We start from the raw sequence: 22,710 nt of genomic DNA on the forward strand, positions 1-22,710 counted from the left end.
GAGCTTTTCGGTTACTTTAACATTGGGAATTATAAATCTCTTTGATTGAGCACACTTTTCGGCAACCAACCAATTGGTCATCAACCTTTGTGCTTCCCAGGATTTTAATTCCATTTTTCTGGTACAGTATGATATACCGCAGAAAGGTTCTGGGAAAATAAACTGTGTATTTGAACCTCGTTTCGCAAGCTCGTCTGCCTTTTCCTCCAATGCCACAGTGCCCTGGAACCCAGTACAGATTTACGGAGTTCTCTTGGCACACCTTTCGCAATCAAAGAATACAGTCCCAGACAAGTTTTGACGTACATTTAAAGCTACTCAACGCTTTGAGTGCCGCTTGACTATCTGTGAAAATACAAATATTTGCATATCAGCTGAGTTTACAAGAAATAGGCATCAGAAGCGTCATTAACAATCCAGTGAAGTTTGAAATCGTCAGCAAAGTACAACTTAAATGATCTTATAAGCTGATGAACGTCGTTGAGATAAACTAGGAAAATTACCGGCCCTAGGTGGCTACCCTGTGGTACACCTGAAGTAGCGGGAAAGTATGATGAGATGGAATCGGAAATCTTTATTGCGTCAATATTGCAAGAATCTGTTGATACCAGGTTTTCTCCCTTCGAATAGTTTGTTCATTACCATCTGATTGATCCTTCTAGCAAGAAAAACAGTGACTGGACCGTCCTTTTCCACAACTTGCGACTGATCCCGGACAAGCGAGCGTGGGTAGACTCTTGGTAGCAAAAGGGGAGAAATCAACAGGTGATACTCACCTCCTTCAAGATATCTGACGGTACTTGGGTGGAGCAAGGATGATTCCGAGGTTGCCAGTGAAAGACGTGGCCAGGTTTTGTATATTTATATAGCTGTCTGCATAATGGCGCCTTTTTATGAATCAAGTGCTTGAGGTTCAACAAAACTGGTTTAAATCCAGCCACCTTCAGCATGGCTTCGAAGCTGTAATTCATTCGTCTGAATTACAACAAGGCCAAATATAATATTACTTCCAGCTTCTTTAATTTCACATCGTCGAAATTAGTATTTAATATGAGCAATTCTTGATCTCATGTACATATCTTGCAGCTATCACGTTGATAATGTGCGATTAAGCAAGTAGATAAGGATTTCAACACTCCATACTGAACCATATACAGCTTCAACTACATCAATTACCATTGAAGTTAGTTAAAATGAGAATATAAAAGTGATTCATATCGTCACATATTCCACATGATAATAGATCAGCTAACGACTAGATGCAAATTCAAACTATGTAATTAACGTTTTGCTACAAGCATTATCATATTTAAATAGGGGAACTGTTCCGATCTCCATCTCACTGTACATATATCCATCTAATCGCTAAACAAAGAAATACGGCACCAAATTCGTCGCTTCTTTTTGTCAACATGCGTGCTCACTGCTGAAAAAATCTTCTCGGGAATAATAAACAAACCAAATTCCTTTCCATTGCTTTGTTTTTGATGGGACGGAAACAGGAGCTATGAGATGAAGTGGCGAACCGTTCTCCTATATAGCCGGTTTATATTTTAGCGAACTGCAAAGAGCAATTCTTAACTATGAATTTACTGTATGGGTCTCCAGATGTCTTGGCCGGCAAAGGCTTGCCCAATGTCAAACCAGACGTAACGAGTTCAACCCTCGATTCGGTCTGAAAGGATTTTGACATCCTTAGTATCAAACTGCTTGTCACAAAATAAATTGTGTAAAGCGAGGCAGTTAAAGTGCTAAAATGAATACCAGCCCAAATTCTAATAGGAATATGCAGTCATGGGACGAGAGCATGTAACAGCATTTAGTATTAATTTTCAAGAACTTAGAGTAATTTTCCAATAGTGGGTACTATAAGACAACGATGATGTATAGTTATTTGCTATTATCCCCATTTCTCACTAACTATTTTTCGCTACCAGCTTCCCTGGATGAATTATTCTGATTTCTAATTAAATTCGTTATTTGTAGATCCACAATAGGACGATTTGCTCTATAAATTAATAACAGCAAACGACAGTGTCCGCTTTCCTTTAAGGTTAATATGAGAATTAATATTAACTACCCGGCCATTCAAATCAGCACGATTGGTCGCTCCCGTTTCATACAGCCAATGCAAGATGATAACAAACTAGTATTTATGGCCGGCTGTTTTGCAAACAATCTACAGTTTTCTTCCATCTGTAAGCTCAAAAACATCCATTCCGTCATCATGGCTGTCCAGCTCAAAATCGCTCTGATCCAGTTGGACAGTTTCCCAACGAAACAGGCAGCAATCACAAATGCCATCAACCAGATCCGTATCGCCGCCAAGGACAAGGGTGCCAAACTCGTTATATTGCCAGAATGCTGGAACTCCACCTACTGTACCAAGGAGTTCCCCCGGTCGGCCGAACAAATTCCCAATGGAGAAACATCAAAAGCACTGTCGAAGATTTCTGGCGAGCTGGGGATCACTCTGATCGGTGGAACATATCCAGAAGTTGAAAGCGGAAAGCTGTTTAACACCTGTCCCGTGTGGGGTCCCAAAGGGGAATTCATCGGAAAGTATCGCAAAATGCATCTCTTCGATATGGACATCCCCGGAACGTGTACCTTCAAGGAGTCCAGCGTTCTCACACCGGGAAATGAGTTCCTGACATTCAACGTTGGTGAAGTGAAAATAGGCGTTGGAATCTGCTATGACCAACGGTTTCCGGAGTTGGCAACCGTCTATCGAAATCGTGGCTGCGATCTGATGATCTACCCTTCGGCCTTCGACACCTACACAGGACCGATGCATTTCGAACTGATCGCTCAGGCTCGTGCTTTGGATAATGGAATGTTTGTGGCACTTTGCGCTCCGGCGAGGGATACAACCAAGGATTATGTAGCCTACGGGTACTCAACGGTTTGCGATCCCTGGGGTCGGGTTTTGAGTCGTGCCAAGGAAGGACCCGAGATGCTGATAGTGAATCTGGATATGGGTTTGCGTGATTCCATTAGACGGCAGATTCCGACTCAGAAACAGAAGAGGGCCGATGTGTACGAAGTGGTGTGCAAGAAATAAAACGTGTGTAGTATGTTGTGAAAATTTGTATGAACATGCATCGCTACACAATTTTATTGAAATGAGACTTGAGATTAGAAGGGGCTGACACATCAATTCAAAAAAGGTTGTCATATGTGTTTAAAAGACGTGAAATTGTATACAAAATAGGAATAATAATAATGAATAAACATCATGGCTACTTTTGCATCATTATGAAAACTAACTCTATATTTATTTGTAAAAATAGAAAACATCTGCCGCTACATTATGCAATTGCATTACTAAGCATGTGGTCCATCTAAAGACATTGCTACCTCAATTCACCTGGAATCAAAAGTATTATTTTTACATAAACTTAAATAGTTCACTTGCCGTAAGGAAAGTTAGTACCATCTCATTTAATTACACCATTTGATTGTAGTTTTATAGATAGGTATTCCAATAATGTAGTTGAATGACTCCAATCACTGCTCGAGGGAATTTGATCAAATTTCTCTGACAGTTACCAACAGTTTCTAGCTAGCTATGGTTCATTTTCCGCTACAACATTATTTCAAGACATTTTTGTTGTAATAAAACTTGTGGGTTTATCAAAAATTGTTAATTAAAGTATTGTATAAATTTAAGATATGCGTTGGGCAAAGATGGCAAGAAGCTGCCATCTTTGCTTAGGGCCTAGGCATCACACTATCAGTTGGCTGCTCTTGAGTTAGTAAGTGAAATGATAAAAAATAAACCAGTCCTTTTTATAAATTTTTCACGAATGAAAATTTGTTTTGTGCTTTGGTACATTTGTATGAAAAATCACTATCAAAAAGTGATTGCGACATTATTTAAGGCAAAGCCTTTTAATACTTTAACCAACATTTTAAAACAATTACCGTTTTGATTCTAATTACGAACACATTTTCCAGTTCATGGGTCTTCAGGGGACACTTGAATTAAAATATTTTAATATTACAGCTGTTCCCTTCGGGTACTCCAAATTACAAACTATTTTCCTACCGGTCTTTAAGAAGTGCTTTTTTGATTTTCTAAGCCATAGCCCATTTCCAGCGGTATCCCAAACGCTGTGTGATTCACCTAACCACCGACTTCAGTTATAAATTGAAATTTATCGAATTCTCAACAACTTAACGTTCGAGAAACGAATGAACTACCGAGCGTTCGGTAATCTGGTTTAGCAATGGCAAACCTCCGACATTCCCGGAGGAATTCACGGAGGAACTTCCGGAGGAATTCCCGGAGGAACTTCCGGAGGAATTCCCGGAGGAACTTCCGGAGGAATTCCCGGAGGAACTTCCGGAGGAATTCCCGGAGGAACTTACGGAGGAATTCCGGGGGAACATCCGGAGGAATTCCGAAGGAGCTTCCGGAGGAATTCCGAAGGAGCTTTCGGAGGAATTCCGGGGGAACTTGCACAGGAATTCCGGCGGAACTTTCACAGAAATTCCGGCGGAACTTCCGGAGGAATTCCGGGGGAACTTCCGGAGTAATTCCGGAGGAATTCCCGGGGGAACTTCCGGAGGAATTCCCGGGGGAACTTCCGGAGGAATTCCCGGGGGAACTTCCGGAGGAATTCCCGGGGGAACTTCCGGAGGAATTCCCGGGGGAGCTTCCGGAGGAATTCCCGGGGGAACTTCCGGAGGAATTCCCGGGGGAACTTCCGGAGGAATTCCCGGGGGAACTTCCGGAGGAATTCCCGGGGGAACTTCCGGAGGAATTCCCGGGGGAACTTCCGGAGGAATTCCCGGGGGAACTTCCGGAGGAATTCCCGGGGGAACTTCCGGAGGAATTCCTGGAGGAACTTCCGGAGGAATTCCTGGAGGAACTTCCGGAGGAATTCCTGGAGGAACTTCCGGAGGAATTCCTGGAGGAACTTCCGGAGGAATTCCTGGAGGAACTTCCGGAGGAATTCGGAGGAACTTCCGGAGGAATTCGGAGGAACTTCCGGAGGAATTCCTGGAGGAACTTCCGGAGGAATTCCTGAGGAACTTCCGGAGGAATTCCCGGAGGAACTTCCGGAGGAATTCCCGGAGGAACTTCCGAGGAATTCCTGGAGGAACTTCCGGAGGAATTCGGAGGAACTTCCGGAGGAATCCGGAGGAACTTCCGGAGGAATTCCCGGAGGAACTTCCGGAGGAATTCCCGGAGGAACTTCCGGAGGAATTCCCGGAGGAACTTCCGGAGGAATTCCCGGGGGAACTCCCGGAGGAACTCCCGGAGGAACTTCCGGAGGAATTCCCGGAGGAACTTCCGGAGGAATTCCCGGAGGATCTTCCGGAGCAATTCCCGGTGGAACTTCCGGAGCAATTCCCGGTGGAACTTCCGGAGGAATTCCCGGTGGAACTTCCGAAGGAATTCCGGAGGAACTTCCGGAGGAACTTCCGGAGGAATTCCCGGCGGAACTTCCGAAGGAATTCCCGGCGGAACTTCCGAAGGAATTCCCGGAGGAACTTCCGAAGGAATTCCCGGAGGAACTTCCGAAGGAATTCCCGGAGGAACTTCCGAAGGAATTCCCGGAGGAACTTCCGAAGGAATTCCCGGAGGAACTTCCGGAGGAATTCCCGGAGGAACTTCCGGAGGAATTCCCGGAGGAACTTCCGGAGGAATTCCCGGAGGAACTTCCGGAGGAATTCCGGGAGGAACTTCCGGAGGAATTCCCGGAGGAACTTTCGGAGGAATTCCCGGAGGAACTTCCGGAGGAATTCCGGGAGGAGCTTCCGGAGGAATTCCGGGAGGAACTTCCGGAGGAATTCCCGGAGGAACTTCCGGAAGAATTCCCGGAGGAACTTCCGGAAGAATTCCCGGAGGAATTCCCGGAGGAACTTCGGGAGGAATTCCCGGAGGAACTTCCGGAGGAATTCCCGGAGGAACTTCCGGAGGAATTCCCGGAGGAACTTCCGGAGGAATTCCCGGAGGAACTTCCGGAGGAATTCCCGGAGGAACTTCCGGAGGAATTCGGAGGAACTTCCGGAGGAATTCCGGAGGAACTTCGGAGGAATTCCGGAGGAACTTCCGGAGGAATTCCGGAGGAACTTCCGGAGGAATTCGGAGGAACTTCCGGAGGAATTCCCGGAGGAACTTCCGGAGGAATTCGGAGGAACTTCGGAGGAATTCCCGGAGGAACTTCCGGAGGAATTCCGGAGGAACTTCCGGAGGAATTCCGGAGGAACTTCCGAGGAATTCCCGGAGGAACTTCCGGAGGAATTCCCGGAGGAACTTCCGGAGGAATTCCCGGAGGAACTTCCGGAGGAATTCCCGGAGGAACTTCCGGAGGAATTCCCGGAGGAACTTCCGGAGGAATTCCCGGAGGAACTTCCGGAGGAATTCCCGGAGGAACAGAAAGCCAGACTGCAGAACTCCGAAGACTCATGGCTGTTACTGGAGCAACTCCAAAGCTTAGTAAGGTCAGTATGGCAACCGACCTAAAGGGAGCTAGCGCAAAGCCGGTATTGCACGAGAAGAAGCCTACTAAGATCCGACGGGAGAAGGTTGGGCAGGTTGCCAACCCAAAGGAACGACGGAAACCAGTTCCTCCTTCTACGAGGACTATCGAAGCTCGCCGGGAGGAAGGCTTGCCCTGGATGGAAGTTGTGAATCCCAAAAAGGCGAAGAAGGAGCGAAAAGTAGTAAAGGAGGCGAAGGCGCCTTTGACCAAGAAGGGGATCGCCCGTAGATGAATGGGCACATCTTCCAATGGTAATGGCAGGAAGGACAGAGGCAAAGCAATTATCGTCAAGGCTAATGATTAGAGCTATTCTAACGTTCTTTGGCTTTGCGGGGCGATAAAAAAGCTTACTGACCTAGTGGATGATGTCAACTGCATCCGCAGAACGCAGAAGGGCGAGATGATCCTCGTCGTGAAGCGGGATGCTGCGCGGAAGAGTTCCGCGTATAAAAAGTTGACAGAAGAGGTGCTGGGTGATGCGGTTCAGGTGAGAGCCATATGCCCAGTAGAGGTAATCCAATGCCGAGACCTGAAGGAAATTTCCGAAGCCGGTGAGCTGGTAGCTGCACTGAGAGATCAGAGTGGCGTTAAAATCCAGGATACTGCGATTTGGTTGCGGAAAGGTTATGCTGGAACGCAGGTTGCCTCATTCCAGGTATCTGTGGCTGACGTCTAGAAGGTACTGGATAAGGCCAAGCTGAAGGTGGGTTGGTCGGAATGCTCGGTGAGCGCAAAATAACAACCTGCTTCAAGTGCTTCGAAGTCACATGACTGCAAAGGTTCTGATCGGAGTTGGCTTTGCCGGAGGTGTGGAGCTAAAGGTCACAAGGCTCACACCGATGTGTTTGATCTGTGGTCCTGGCCAAGGGCGTAGCCAAGGGGGGGCAGGGGGGGGGCCGTCGCCCCCCCCCCTAAATTGTGGAAAGATTGAACGGGTACTGAAATGAATTCCCTCAAACATGTTCACTTTACGATCCAATTATATACAGAAATAGGTGGTTGAAATTCAAAAGATTCCCAAAACTTATTAGGGCATCCAGGATCCATAATATTTGAAAGTTCAAAACAACTCGAAACATTTCGATTTACTTCTAGATATTTCTTCGGCTATTCTCTCTTCAGGAAGAATCCGGCATTTCCTTCAGGCATGCATTCGAGATTTCCGTCAAGAATACATACGGAATCTCTTCCCAAAATTCTACCAGAAGTTTTTTCAAAGATTTATGACGGAAATCCTTCGATTTAGCTCCATAATTTCACTTGTAAATCTATAAGAAAATCCTTCGGAAATTCTTCTAGGAACTTCTCCGGGCATTCCTCTTGGAACTCTTCCTTTAATTCCTCCGGGATTACTTCCAGGAAATTTTCCGGGAATACCTCCAAACATTCAATAGCGAAATCATCTAGCATTCCAATCTGGAATTCTTTTCGCAATTACTTCAGAATATCCTTCAAGAAATCCTCTAGAAATATCTTCATGAATTTCTCCTTTCTTATAGGTATTTTTTCCGGGAGTTTCTTCAGGTACTTCTCCAGGAATTCCTTCAGGAATTTCTCCGGAAGTGTACTAGAATTCCAATAGTTCTTCCAGAAATTTCTTCGGAACAATCCGCAGGGATTTTTTTTCAGCTATTCATCTGGGAACACTTTCAGGATTTCATCTGGGAATTTCTGCATTAATTCCTGGTATTTTTCTGGGAATCCTTCAGATATTTTTTTCGGAAATTCCTTTAGGAACTTCTCTAAGAATTATTTCAGGACTTGCATGTGGGAATTCCTCCGGAAGTGCTTCTGGGAGTTTCTCCGGGAGTTCTTCCAGGAGTTTTTCCAAGAAATTCTCCGGTAATAGCTCCAGGAACTTTACAGGGAATTCCTGGACGAAATTTTGCAGGAATTTCACGGGAAATGGGATTTCGGAAGTTCCTTCAGAAATATTTTTTCTCTTCCTCTAGGGTATTCCACCGGATGTTCCTCTGAAGTTCCACCAGTAGTTCCTTCGGAAATTAAATTAGGATTTCTTCCAGGAATTCATTTAGCATTTCTTTAGGCATTTATCTACAAAATCCTCCAGAAGTTCCTCGGAGAATTTCTCTGGGAGTTCTTACAGGAATTCCTCCGGGAGGTTCTTTTAAGAATTCTTTCAGGAGTTCCTCCTGGAATTCTTACGGAAGTTCCTTTGGGAGTTCATCCTAGAATTCTTACGAGAGTTCCTTCAGGATTTCCTCCGGAAATTCTTCCTGAATTTCTTCAATAAATTCCTCCAGAAGTTCCACCGGCAGTTCCTCCGAGAATTCCTCTGATAATTTCTCCGGAAATTCCTATAGAAAATCCCCCGGGAGTTCCTCTGGAAATTACTCTGGGAGTTCCTCCAGGAGTTCCTTTTCAGAGAAACACCTGGAGAAACTGCCGGTGAAACTCCCGGATGGATTCTCGTAGAAACTGCTGGTGGATCTCCCGGAGGAATTCCCGAAGGAACTGCCAGAGGAGCTCCTGTAAGATCTCCCGCAAGCACTCCCGGAGGAATTTCAGGAGGAACTCCTAGAGAATTCCTAGAGGACCTCTCGGATGAGCTCCCAGAGAAACTATCGGAAGAACTTTGGGAGGAATTTCCAGCTTAATTTCTGCAAAAAGCCTAAATGATTTCCTGAAAAAAGCCTGAATAATTTCCTGGAATAGCTTCTGGTGGAACTCCCGGAGAAATTTCCGGAGAAACTCCCGGATGAATTGCTGGTGGAATTCCCGGAGGAACTCTCGAAGGAATTTTTTGGAAGAATTTCTGAAGAAACTCCCGGGAGAATTTTCAAAGGAACCCCGGGGAAACTACCAGAAGCATTCTCGGAAACAAGAGAATTAATCTAATAGACAAATCGCGTCTAGCTGAAACCTTTATTGGGGTTTGTAACTGGACCATCATCATCATCAGAGGACCTCCCGGAGAATTCCCTGAGGAGCTCACAGAGAAATTCTCGGAGGAGCTTCTGGTGGAAAATCTATATAAATTCCTGGAGAAGCCTAAAAAATTCCATTTCTGCTGAAATTCCCGGAAGAATTTTCAGATAAACTGCCGATAGAACTACCGGAATAATTCTCAAAGGAAATCCTAGAGAAATTCTTGGTGGAAATGCCGGTGGTACTCCTGGAGGAATTTTCGGAGAAACTCCTGGAGGATCTCCCATTGGAAATCTTGAAGTTTTCGCCGGAATTCTTTCAGGATTTCATTGCGAATTAATCTAGGAATTCCTCCGAAAATTCCATCGTTGATTTCATTTTAGGTATAATTTCCGTATAAATTTTCGGAATTCCTGGAGAAATTCTTTCAAATTTTCATAAGAAATTATTCGAGCAATTCACGGAAAATGTTATGGAATTTACACAAGAAATTCGAAGATTTTTTGTGAAATTCTCAGGAATGTTTACTGGCAATTCTGCAAAATTTCCACGGAATATTCTTATTCTTTAAAATTATGGGAAACAGCACGAAAGTATTTGAATTATTGCAGGGAATTCTGCTGAACTTATAAAGAAGTTCGTGAAGATTTTCTTGGAGTAAATAATGGTGGAATTTTCGGATCAATTCCCTGCAAAACTTATGGTGGAATTCCTGAAGACACTGCCAAAGAAGTTTCTGGAGGCATTCCTAAAGAATCCCTGATAAAATTTCGGATATAATGCCAGGAGCAATTGTCGAAGGGATTCCTGGAGAAAGCTTGCATATTGATTTTTCTGCCTATTTTATAATAAATATTATTTCAGAGAGAATTTGTTTAGAAATTCAGATGTATGGTTCTAGTTATCTTAAACTTATGGAATTTTATAATAATTTTTATAGCCGATTTTATATTCTTTCTGAATATTAAGTTCGTTAATATTTTTTTCACATTATTTAAAAATATCTGATGAGCAATAAATCACGCATTTTTAAATCCATTATTGTTTTAATCATTATTGTTTTGATTTGGTTTCATGTGTTAACATTCATGTGTTTTTATAAAACTACTATAAAACTACGATTTAGAAGACCAAAAAAGTTGGCCCCCCCCTTCTCGAAATCCTGGCTACGCCCATGGTCCTGGCGCAGACAACAAACACCCATCCGGTGGGCAGGCCTATCCGGCCTCCATACGGGCTCGGTCAAGCAAGTAGCTTAGCTAAATCTCATCCACTGCGAGGCAGCGCAATCGCTGCTACAACAGTCGGTACGTGGGAATAAGACTGATGTTGCCTTGCTGTCCGACCCTTATCGCATCCCTGCTAAACATAGCAGTTGGGTTGCGGATAAGTCCGGAATAGTGACCATCTGGACTTGCGGGAGGTACCCCATCCAGGAGATAGTGTCATCTCCTGATGATGAGGGTTTTGTTATAGCAAAGGTAAACGGAGTTTACTTTTGTAGCTGCTACTGTCCTCCAAGATGGAGCATAGAGCAGTATACTAGGGTGTTAGATAGCCTTGTAGCGAGACTAACTGGCAAACCATTAGTTGTAGCAGATGACTTCAACGCGTGGGCAGTGGATTGGGCCTCTCGGTTCACTAACGCTAGAGGTCATATCCTGCTAGAGTCTCTAGCGGTACTGAGCGTAGTCCTGCTGAACGTCAACGTACAGAGGACCGAATGGCGAGTCATGCATCGATGTGGCCTCCTGCAGCGCGAGATGGACGTAGAGCCTGAATGGAGGGTTCACGAAGGGTATACTGCTAGTGATTAGGAAACACATTTTATGGTCAGCTTTATCCCCAACATAACCACAAGGCGGGTCAGTAAAGCTGATCTAGGATCGCTTACCTCGCAGCTCGACCCAGAACTGCTGGAAGAATCACTACTGTGGGAAAATCATACACTAGGCCTTAGTGGTGATGAGCTATGCGATGTCCTAATACGTGGGGCCCTCCTTAGCCGTGCGGTAAGACGCGCGGCTACTAAGTAAGACCATGATGAGGGTGGCTGGTTTCGATTCCCGGTGCCGGTCTAGGCAATTTTCGGATTGGAAATTGTCTCGACTTCCCTGGGCATAAAAGCATCATCGTGCTAGCCTCATGATATACGAATGCAAAAATGGTAACCTGGCTTAGAAACCTCGCAGTCAATAACTGTGAAAGTGCTCAATAAACACTAAGCTGCGAGGCGGCTCTGTCCCAGTGTGGGGATGTAATGCCAATAAGAAGAAGAAGAATACGAGCACGGGACGTGACAATGCCCAGGAGCATAGGCGTAACTAGAGTCTCGGTCTAGGGGGGGCCATGGCACCAGCTGGTGGGATGTAATTTTCAAAGGCGATTTAAAGCACTGTGCGCATGGATTGCAATAGAAATTGTTTGACTAAGTTTATCGCTCATTCGTCCTAGAACTAACATAAAAAAATCGCAAATAATACAATTGATTTCCAATGATGCTGTGATTGCTTCAAAACGCTGTGTCTGTGTCAACTTGTCTTCTCCATGTTACTAAATGTGGATAAGTGTGTAATCTAAGATTCAAGAATCTTCTTCGAATTATCTATAAATGAAATTCGATATGAGTATATTTCTGAAAGTTTTCAAGCATTTCCATGATTACTTAATGCATAAAGATCTCGATTTTTTGAAACTTGAAATTTTTGAAACTCTTTAGATGTGGAATAAATTCCACGAAATTTTGTCATAATTAATATAAGTATTCATGCAATTTCAAAATGTATGCTATGTGCTGAAATAGTTAAGTACCGATGAACACAAATTTGGAATCCTAAAGTGTTTTTTATGAGTCATAAATTCCATGAGTCATAAAATTATGAGTCGTAAATCAAATTCCAGAATAACATAGGGTTTTTGTAGTTACTGACGTTAAGAAGAGGCTTTATTATGGTTTTCTGAATAGGTGAGAGATTTCTCTGCAAAAATCAAGGAGACTTGAGAAGCAGCCAAATCGATCTGAATTGTGCTACAAAAGAAATGTTTTCTGATACGAACTGGTTTCTAAATCTATTTTTTTTATCAAAATTCTAACTACAGCAGGCACAAAAGAGTTTTCCGATGATCCTTATGAAATCGCCAAAAAAATAAATGGAACAAGATCTTTTGAGGATTATACAAATATTTCTTTAATGAAATCTCTGTTGTGAGTGCGAAGGTTGCCTAAGTTTTGTCCTAATACTTTCAATGGAATGCGTTGTTGATTTTTCTGTCATGGGAAGATCCATTAATTACGTAACGCAAAAATTGGACATTTTCAACCCCCCCTCCCCCCTATGTCACACTTTTTGTATGAATCATTGAAAATTTTTGTATGGATTGTCACACTTCAGTCAACCCCCCCTCCCCCCTCTAAGCGTGACGTAATTTGTGGATGTTGCCCATTGTAACAAAGATTCTTAAGTTTTATAATTTTATATCTTTCTGTGCCAGAATTATATAAAGAGAGCAAAAAGCTCCATATGAATTTGATCAACTGTTTTGCGGCATACCTTGCGATTAACTCAAAGATTTTCGAAAGAATGGTCGTTCGAAATTTCATTGACCGGATTTGTGTACATGTGTACTATTTTATGCTAGCAACTGAATTAGAAGCGGCATTAATTTTAGCTTAAAAATCGAGAAAATGTTCCCGGGGGTCCAACTTAAATATTTCGATGCTTTGCTGAACAAATGGTCATAGATGTGATAACGCAACAAAAAATATGTTATTATATGAATTCTATATCATAATTAAAATTAAGAAATATGTAGGAAATATGTAAATGAAATAAAACTGACAAAGTTGGAATTACTTTTCAAAATTTTTGGGGGGGGGGGGGGCACAAGTAGGTCTGGAGGGGACCAGGCCCCCCCTTATTTACGCCAATGCCCAGGAGGACTATGCCAACCGGCAACCGCAAACCGTGGACGAGCACGATAGCTAATATTCGCAGAATCTGTCTTGGTAGAACTTAACCCGTAACACAAGGATTTTTAAAAAAATGTTCCGCGCTGGCACAAAATATATCTGGTCAAACAAAAAGTAAACAAAGACTTCTCTCGCCAACTGTGCCCACCATTACCAATTTGCGTGAGCTTAAATTATCAACTTGATGGCCAAAACTACCTCTACAACTACATGATAGTCGTGGCCAGCGACGTGGTTATCCGATTCATTAAAAAATTCCACAATTTTTTTAATAATAACAAAAAACAGAGGTTATTGAAAATGCATCCACAGGAATATATTTACCATATTTCTTTCATGACAAAACTAATTAGGATTCTAATAATGACAGGGAGATTTTTGTTGATCAAACTCTCTCAAACTCCAACACTGCCTTGGTTGTAAATGTTCAAGCTAGTTAGGAAACGTGGTCAGTAGAAGAAACCATTTCCCGTATTTCACCGCTCGGTTAACTTTTCTGCTGCGTAGTATTATATAAATCGGTTCGTCTTTGCTGGAATATTGGAATCTGGGCCCGCACTTGATCCACCTTTTCAAAGTCCAAATCTGCCAGAACCGTTTCTTCGCCCTCCTTCGCCGATGCGACTATTTTTGCCCACGGATCCACAACCATCGAATGTCCCCATGCGATATAACCGGCTCCGGCATCCCGTGCGGGCGAAATCGTTGCGATGTACGACTGAGTATCGTTGGCTCTGGCTCGCGCGAGCAGTTCCCAGTGAAGTGGGCCGGTTTTCATGTTGAATGCGCCCGGGTAGATCAGCATGTCGCAGCCCTGGTTGCGGTAGAGACGGGCCAGCTCATCGAACCGAATGTCGTAGCAAATTCCAATGCCAATTTTGACGCCATCGATTGGGACAATGGCCAACTCCCTACCTCCAGTGAGGACGTCCGACTCGCGAAACGTGATTCCGCCGGGGATGTTAATATCGAACAAATGAATTTTCCGGTACGTCGCCATCAAATTACCCTCCGGTGACCACACGGTGCAAGTATTATAAATTTTGTTCTCGGTTTTGTTTCGCTCCGGGATGGTACCCCCAATCAAATATATTCCAAGCTCTTTGGCCACAGCCGACAAACTGCGACTGGTCTCACCGTCCGGGACTTCTTCGGCATATTCAGCGAAATGTTGCGTTCCGTACGGAGAATTGAAGCACTCTGGAAGGGCCACCACCCGTGCTCCGTTGTCCTTCACTACCGAACGGATGCGACTGACGGCATTGGCCACATTTTCGGCCTTGTTGGGTCCAACCTTCAGTTGAAGAAGAGCGATTCGGAAGCCGGCTGCGGATTGCAAATGTGGAATAATTAAGGAAAAAGAAATAAGTGACGTACGTACGAACCTTTTGCCATTTTGAGCATTGTCTGAGTGCGCTTTTTGTCAAACTACGCGCTCTTATCGGGATAGCTATCAGATTTATTTAAATAAGGCTGCTTGTGTGAATAGCAATGTTCGCCGAAGATCATGTAGCAGCCGTAGCAGCTTTATCAGTTGCGGTTTGTTGTTTTTCTGCTTATCAAAGGATGTTGAAAAGCAGGTAAATTGTTGTATTGATAAGAAAGTGTATGCACAAGAATAGTAACCTATTAAATTTCCAATGCATATACTTGAACGTATTATAAAAACAATTTCTTTATAATTTAGAAAAAAATCTTATATTGAAATAAGTCCACAGCATCAAAATACAAATTAAAGGACATTCAAGCCGTCTCGTCTATTTCCTATTCTGAATTGGTAAACTCAAGTTAGCCTCTAGTACGTCGGTTTCTGAAACTAAATTGAATTATAAGTAAGAAAGAGAAAAGTTTCCGAGAGAAAAAATACCTTTTTTAAAAACACAATAATAACACGTACTAAATAATATTAATAGCATACCTGTTACTATACATACGATGTGCCGCACCGAACTAATGCCGAATACTTTAATGTGTGCACACAACAAGCAACATACAAGTAACACGCTTAGATATTTTCACCCTTCCTCGCTTTTATACTATAAGCCAGTGTTTGGTGTGTTGTTCTATTTTCTCATGCTTCAAACATTACCATTGGTAAGCAATGCAATCTAAGCTTCGTTTATTAAAAATAGATTTTTTTTTATATTTTATATAGGGGTAATGACGGCTTTGGCAGGTTTTGTTCTATTATTGGCAGGGGGGTTTTTTATGACTGATTATGCTCAAATTTGGCCCAAACATTCTTTGCATATCAAAGAACATTGTGGCCAAATTTCAAAAAATTCGGTCGACAAAAACCCCCCTGCCAATAATAGAACAAAACCTGCCAAAGCCGTCTGTTCCCCTATAGGCAGTAAACAGCATTGAGCTTGGTAGGAAAACTTGTTTCCCACTCACTATATCGAAAACTGGTGGAAGATAGTAACTTGACTTGTCTCATTTCTTGACTTGACCATTTTTTAGAGTGCATCACCCATACATTTGCATTTCTGGCAGAAGGGAGCTTCAAGAAAAATCGTAGAGATGGCTTTCTTATAGGTTTGCGCCCTGGTATGGTTTGCGCCATGTACCATAGACCAATGCAAACTCTAACTTAACCTCACTTATTTTGACAGTTCACAGAGCTTGTTTACAAGGTGTTAGAAGAAAAATCGACGAAGGGAAAATTAAAATTCATATTTTTAGTTTAAAATTGCTGTGATCCGAATATTTTAGTGTTATTCTTTGCATTCAGCATGAAATCAATCGCAATGGACATCTACATGCGAACAAAATGACGAAACAATTTTATCGGAAGTTGCGCCGGAGGCTAAGTCCCGGAGAAAAAGCTCTGTGAACTGTCAACCTACGTCATCATGCACTGGTCTATTTCGAAGCAGCATGTTTCGAAGCAAAGATCGCATTCAAATTTTCTTTACAATCAGGATGGTTTGACTTTGTCTACGACGAAATTGATTTAGAAACTTTTTTTTAATCAAATTCTTCAAATTTAAAAATAGGCAAATAATTAAAAAAAACTGCTGTTTACTTTAATACTGTAAATCAAAATTGATATGAATGACATTCCGAGCAGGAGCAACAATCACGATAACAGAAGTTGGTATGAACTTGGCTTGCATAAGAGATATAATACCAAAAGTTATTATGCAAAACACTTTAGTCATAACATGCTCAGGTATTTTAAACCAGTCGTGTAATGCGTTTGGTATTGTAATAACCAGTACTGGAATTTCTCATTTTCAATGAGAGATGTCACGCGATGTTTACATATCTGCCCCTTTCAATATTTATAGAAATGCGAAGGATGAATGGCATGCTACAAAAATCTCAAAAAATATTTGTCCCGTGACAGTGCATGAAAGTGTGCAATATCTGCTTTTTTTTGTGTTTATTACCACTTTCAGCTTGATGAACTAAAGGAATATGATTAATTTATCGACTAGTCAATATTCTTTGCATATATGTATTAAAATAATTTAGAAATTTTAATTTTAAAATAAAGCACAACATCCTTTCATGACTGCCTTTCATGCGAAATTGATCAAAGAACCCACGATTCTTTCATTTGGTCGCCTGAAATAGAAAAAAGCGCTTTGCTCTCTGTCTTATGACGATTATTACTTATTCCAGTAGGGAAAACTGGACACACATGATCCCCACTTTTTATTTCAGATGTTTCTCGATGTAAAATGCTTATATTTATACGATTTAAGATGGACTTGATGAACAATTTAATTAGTTATTCAAAAACATCATTGGAAGAAATTATTTTTTCATGAAAGTTATCAAAAAATCGATTTTTCTAAAAGATAGAAAATTTGACATTTTCAAAACTTGCGGGAGACTTGATCCCCATATCGGGGGGAAATGATCCCTTTATGAGCTGAACATATTTAGGTTCTTTCAAGTCTGATAAAAGACCAAATTGGTTTGTTTTCAAATCCTAACAACTATTTATAGTTAAACGTAAAAACAGTATTGCAAAAATTAAAAATATTGTTGGTAAAGGGTAAGGCAAGTATTTTGGTTCTCCAATAGAGTAACAGTGACAATTTCCAACATAGTTGACATGCTGATGATTATTTATGCAATCAATCCACGCCACTGAAAAGCAGGGGTCGTATTACGACAACAATGATGTTTCCAAGAGAATCTCTCTGTGTGGCTGATACAGTTATGAACGAATCATAACAGATCAATAAGTTGCATGTAATACAATAATATACAAATGCAATGGAATACAACAAACGCCTTAATGTAGGCAATATCGGGATTAAGTGTGTCCATACTGTGGGGGATCAAGTGTGTCCATGTTGAGTATTTATCTTGGTTTATTTATCCACTCAATTTGAAATGAGCAATAATCAATTTAATGAGCTTATTCAATTCTGCAATAATAAAACTGCGTCCAGTAAAAATTTGACACGTTTTGGTTGGATATATTCAAAGTTATTAAACTTTCTACCTTTGCAGAAAAAAAGAATTGAGAACGCTAAAATATTAAAACCTTTCTAAAACCCATATACATAAAGGAACTAACATTGAATGTAACTCAGATTCAATTACTTGTTTAACGGATCTTTTTACACAAATCAGTGGTATAAAAATTTTATTAGGTTTCGAGAAAACAGGGGGGGATCATGTGTCCCCGGGGATCACGTGTGTCCAGTTTCCCCTACTGGTAATAACAGAACATGTTATACCTGAAGTATTTTGCATATTACTTTTGGTAGATATTATTGCTTTGATATTTTACCTTATGCACAACTAGTTCATAACTAAGTAAATAACCCATAACAAAATTAGTTATTATTGAGTTATTTTCTCCTGCTCGGGATGTTGTAGTATAGGGCACTGCACGGAAACATCCCTTTCTTTTTCGTTCCTCATAAACTTTGACGTTTACTGGCCTTGTTGTTTTCTAATTTCTTTACAGCGCGAAAGAGACAAAGTAGTCCGTGCAGTGCCCTATATTCGGAAAGGACCTAAGTAACATTTTTTTTCATGAATTAATTTGAGTACTGCAATCAAAAGCTTTCATGTTGTTCTGTTGATTGCGCCATTCAAATTAATTCATGAAAAAAATGTTACTTAGGTCCTTTTGAAAAGTTAAACGAGAATTCTTTGAATTGATAATTAGGAGTTATTTTTACACTTACTCCAGTGGAATGGGGTAAGTGAAAATCTAAGTAATAAGTAGGTAGTGGCATAAAATTGAAATCAGAACGGTAATTGCTCTGAGTATCCTTTGTACATTAATTTAATTAGATTAACGGAATAGGTCCCCAGGGAGCTTTTAAAATAGCTATGGGGGCCGTTTTTTTATTCTCGACAACTGTGAGAATCTGGAATAGGCAGGAAAGGAACCACCTATGCAGATGCCAGGTGTCTTACCTGTCCGCCGGTACGAAGTTGAAAGTCACAGATTGACTTACCACCAGAGCGAGCCTACTACGATGGCACTGGAGGAGAGTGCCGAACACGCAGTAGTGAGTAAGTAATATTAAGCTCGTTGTACACTAGAATGTAAGAGCTCCTTCACACCCACACATCCACCTCTCACCTCGAAATAAAAAAGCAGTCAATCGAACATTCCTCACCCAAAGTTGTTTGTTACGTTTGGAGACACTTCAGAATGAAACGAATTTGTATACGCATCGTGATATGCGTCAGCGATGCGAGCGGATGAAGCAGCACAACCTAGCCATCAATGTTTTCAAATGCGAATCGCGTGTAAGTCATCCCAAATGTTTAGCTGCCGTCTACAGTGAAGGAGTTAAAGAGATTTATTCCGAAGTTTGTCTCAAATGCAATTGAAGCTCAAATTCCGTTGCTGGCCATAAACGCCACGATCGTTTACTTTCTGCCTAAAGCAGCGGTTCTCAACCTGGGGTACATGTACCCCTGGGGGTAGCTTTGCTGGCCTCTGGGGGTACCTGAGACAAAAATGCGTAATGGTGGACGTTGTATTAATATTGCAATGAATACTAATATTAGGAACTTTTTGTGAATACACTTAACGACTGTGTTTTTCCTCCCGTTTCCGTTAACTTGACGTTTAGTTGCCAAGAAATATAACAGCATCAATACTTTCTGTTGAGCATATTTCTGGGTGCGCGACGTTAGGCCTCAATACATAAAGCACCCTTCTGAGCATGAGCATGATTGGTCACTGGTATTGATGCTATCCATGCGAATAAATTTTTGTAGCGTCCCTGACGCACGGTCGTGATTCCGCCACCGACGGAAACTATCAGGAAAATATCAGATTATTATGAACTTTGATCAAAATTCGTCTTGCCTTAAATTATGGCTTAAGAGCTGTCTTCACTGATGACAGCTAATCGATGGTACTTCAGACGCCACCGTTGCAGAAATATACACCACCATAGCCGCCATCGTAGAGAAACACGCAAGAAAATTCCATCTGAGTGCTGTTGATGCTGACGACGACGACCGCGCGACCTACACCATCGCCGGGAATAAAATTTGCGGTAGGAGCTCCGCCGATGCCGAAGGTGGTACCATGGTCTGGTCTCCGCGACATCTCGAACGAAATGGCTCGCGCGCGCGGAAGAGCTGCTTTCTTGTAATCAATAAAGTTGAACCTGTAGCCACGCCCCTTTGGTGAGTGTTTGACGGTTACACATATTTGCAGTCATACCGGACAACAAAGAGGCGGGACTAATGAGCCATCTTTATTGATTATAAGAAAACTGCTCTCCCCCGCGCGCGTGGCTCATTTTTCAGTTCGAGACAGCAGCACGTACGGACGTGTTTTTTGCCCGCGCATTTTGACGTAAACTACGTCTAAGGGGAAGACTCAGATACAGGGTATAAAACCGGGTGAAAAATTCAATTCCGTTCATAAATCCCCAACACGGACATCAGATTGCAGTAAGGTACGGGCCTTTTAATCTACTGCTTCGTTTTCCCTGTGTATAAAAAGTCCCGTGTTTCGCGTGCGCGCGTCATTTTCATTCTGGATGTCACGGAGAACGGACCAGCGCGGTTCCAGCGATAACGCCTGTGGTTTGGTCTATTGTGGTAAAAACTCATGGACGATTCAAATCAAGCCCAACTCAGCACCTAAAAACTCATGGATGAGTTGAATGATCGTATGTTTTCTGTATGTATGTATGTAGAATCACTGTATCTATGTAGAATCACGAGCGCGCGTCAAACGGAGAAGCTGCAAAAATGTATTCGCATGGATGACTATCTACTAAAATTATAAGTCTTTCTCTGAATCGTGATCTCATGATTCTACTACCGACGGAAAACAATCTGCCATCACCAAGCAATTAAGTTTTACTTTAATCAAAATTCATCTCGCCTCAAGTTGTGACTTAAGAGCTGCTTTCATTGATGGTAGCCAATCGTTTGTAGGGGAAATTACGGCTTTGGCAGGTTTTGTTCTATTATTGTCAGGGGGGTTTTCTGTAATTAATTATGCGCAAATTTGGCCTAAACATTCTTTGCATGACAAAGAATATTGTGCCGCGCGACCCACACCATCGCCGGGAATAAAATTTCCGGTAGGAGCTCCGCCGATGCCGAAGGTGGTACCACGGTCTGCTCTCCGCGACATCTCGAACGAAATGGCTCGCGCGCGCGGAAGAGCTGCTTTCTTGTAATCAATAAAGTTGAACCTGTAGCCACGCCCCTTTGGTGAGTATGTGACGGTTACACAATATTTGCAGCCATACCGGACTAATGAGCCATCTTTATTGATTACAAGAAAACTGCTCTCCCGCGTGCGCGTGGCATTTCATTTGAAATGTCGCGGAGAGCGGTCCCAGCATCGGCGAAGTTACTGAACGAATTAATCGGCTCTTCTCAGGGCCACCATCCTATACAAAGGAAGAGGTGAGGCGAATATTATTCAAAGAGCAAATTAATCACTTGGCGACGCCATAATGTTGCCGTTCGTAGCAGAATCACGAGTGCGCCCCGGGAGGAGATGCTACGAATATGAATTCGTATGGATGGCATCAATGGCAGCCAGGTGAAATTTTCTCATGATTCTTACTTGGTTTTGTTGCAGCTTGTGATTGGGAAGGCGGATTATTAACAATCAATCGAAAAATTACAACTTTGTGGAAGCGAAGGTTAAGCCGAGACGAATTTTTAAGAAAATGCAAATTATAATCGCTTGGCGACAGCAGAATGTTGCCGTCGGTAGTAGAATCACGAGCGCGCGTCAAACGGAGAAGCTGCAAAAATGTTTTCGCATGGATGACTATCTACTAAAACTATAAGTCTTTCTCTGAATCGTGCTCTCGTGATTCTACTACCGACGGAAAACAATCTGCCATCACCAAGCAATTAAGTTTTACTTTGATCAAAATTCATCTCGCCTCAAATTGTGACTCAAGAGCTACTTTCATTGATGGTAGCCAATCGTTAGTAGGGGAAACTACGGCTTTGGCAGGTTTTGTTCTATTATTGTCAGGGGGGCTGTAACTAATTATGCTCAAATTTGGCATAAACATTCTTTGCATATCGAAGAATATTGTGGCCAAATTTCATAAAATTTGGCCAACAAAAATCCCCTGACAATAATAGAACAAAACCTGCCAAAGCCGTAATTCCCCCTACTTCATACAAGAAAATTTAATCTGAGCGCTGCAAATGTTAATGACGACGACCGCGCGACCCACACCATCGCCGGGAATAAAATTTCCGGTAGGAGCTCCGCCGATGCCGACGGTGGTACCACGATCTGCTCTCCGCGACATCTCGAACGAAATAGCACGCGCGCGCGGAAGAGCTGGGGTGGCATTGCGCATCTCGATTCGAACGTAATTCTATCGAGTCGAACATGTTTGGCATTACGGCTTTCGAATCGGTCTCGAAAACGTTCTCGTTCGAGTATGCTCGAGGAGGTACAAGAATAACGAGATGTTTTGGCATTATGGATACTCGATAGCACACTGGAAAACCACTCAAGTCGAATGACAAACACTCGTCACCTTTATAGCTTTCGAATGTTGTTCGAGAGTCATTTCTTGCTGAAAGTTTTAATTATATTTGTTATTATTTTTCTACGGGAAGAGAATAAATGTTTCATTATAGACGAATCCAAGTAAAAATAAGAAGAAGACACACGACGGTGTTAACTTTGACAGATCCTACAGCTCAGCATAGGGAGATCATTTTAAAATGCTTATAATAAATTCTAGACAAATTGTAATTAAAATCTGATTGATGTACGGTACGGAAAAAGTTCCGAATTACATATCTGGAAGCTTATCTCAATTTTTTGATTTTTTTCCAAAAACGTATCTATCATACAGTTCGGAACTTTTTCCGTATCATACATCAATCAGATTTTAATTACATTTTGTCTAG

General features: G+C 42.1%; 2 protein-coding genes and 1 long non-coding RNA gene across 3 annotated transcripts in view; 1 reads left to right on the forward strand and 2 right to left on the reverse strand.

Annotated features, from left to right (window-relative positions):
- Positions 1-22,710, reverse strand: part of LOC134205649 (uncharacterized) — a 363,787-nt gene that overhangs the window by 271,620 nt on the left and 69,457 nt on the right. The window lies entirely within an intron of this gene.
- On the forward strand, positions 2,167-3,267 carry LOC134205633 (omega-amidase NIT2-like). Its single transcript, XM_062681066.1, has one exon. It carries the CDS (start codon positions 2,228-2,230, stop codon positions 3,062-3,064), a length of 837 nt encoding a protein of 278 aa, XP_062537050.1. The 5' UTR covers positions 2,167-2,227; the 3' UTR covers positions 3,065-3,267.
- On the reverse strand, positions 13,648-15,132 carry LOC134205639 (omega-amidase NIT2-like). The gene is made up of 2 exons (XM_062681078.1): positions 14,742-15,132; positions 13,648-14,682 (listed from the first exon to the last, which is right to left on the reverse strand). Exons 1-2 carry the CDS (start codon positions 14,758-14,760, stop codon positions 13,844-13,846), a joined length of 858 nt encoding a protein of 285 aa, XP_062537062.1. The 5' UTR covers positions 14,761-15,132; the 3' UTR covers positions 13,648-13,843.

This window comes from Armigeres subalbatus, chromosome 1, assembly GCF_024139115.2.
Source record: "Armigeres subalbatus isolate Guangzhou_Male chromosome 1, GZ_Asu_2, whole genome shotgun sequence".
Classification (NCBI taxonomy): domain Eukaryota; kingdom Metazoa; phylum Arthropoda; class Insecta; order Diptera; family Culicidae; genus Armigeres; species Armigeres subalbatus.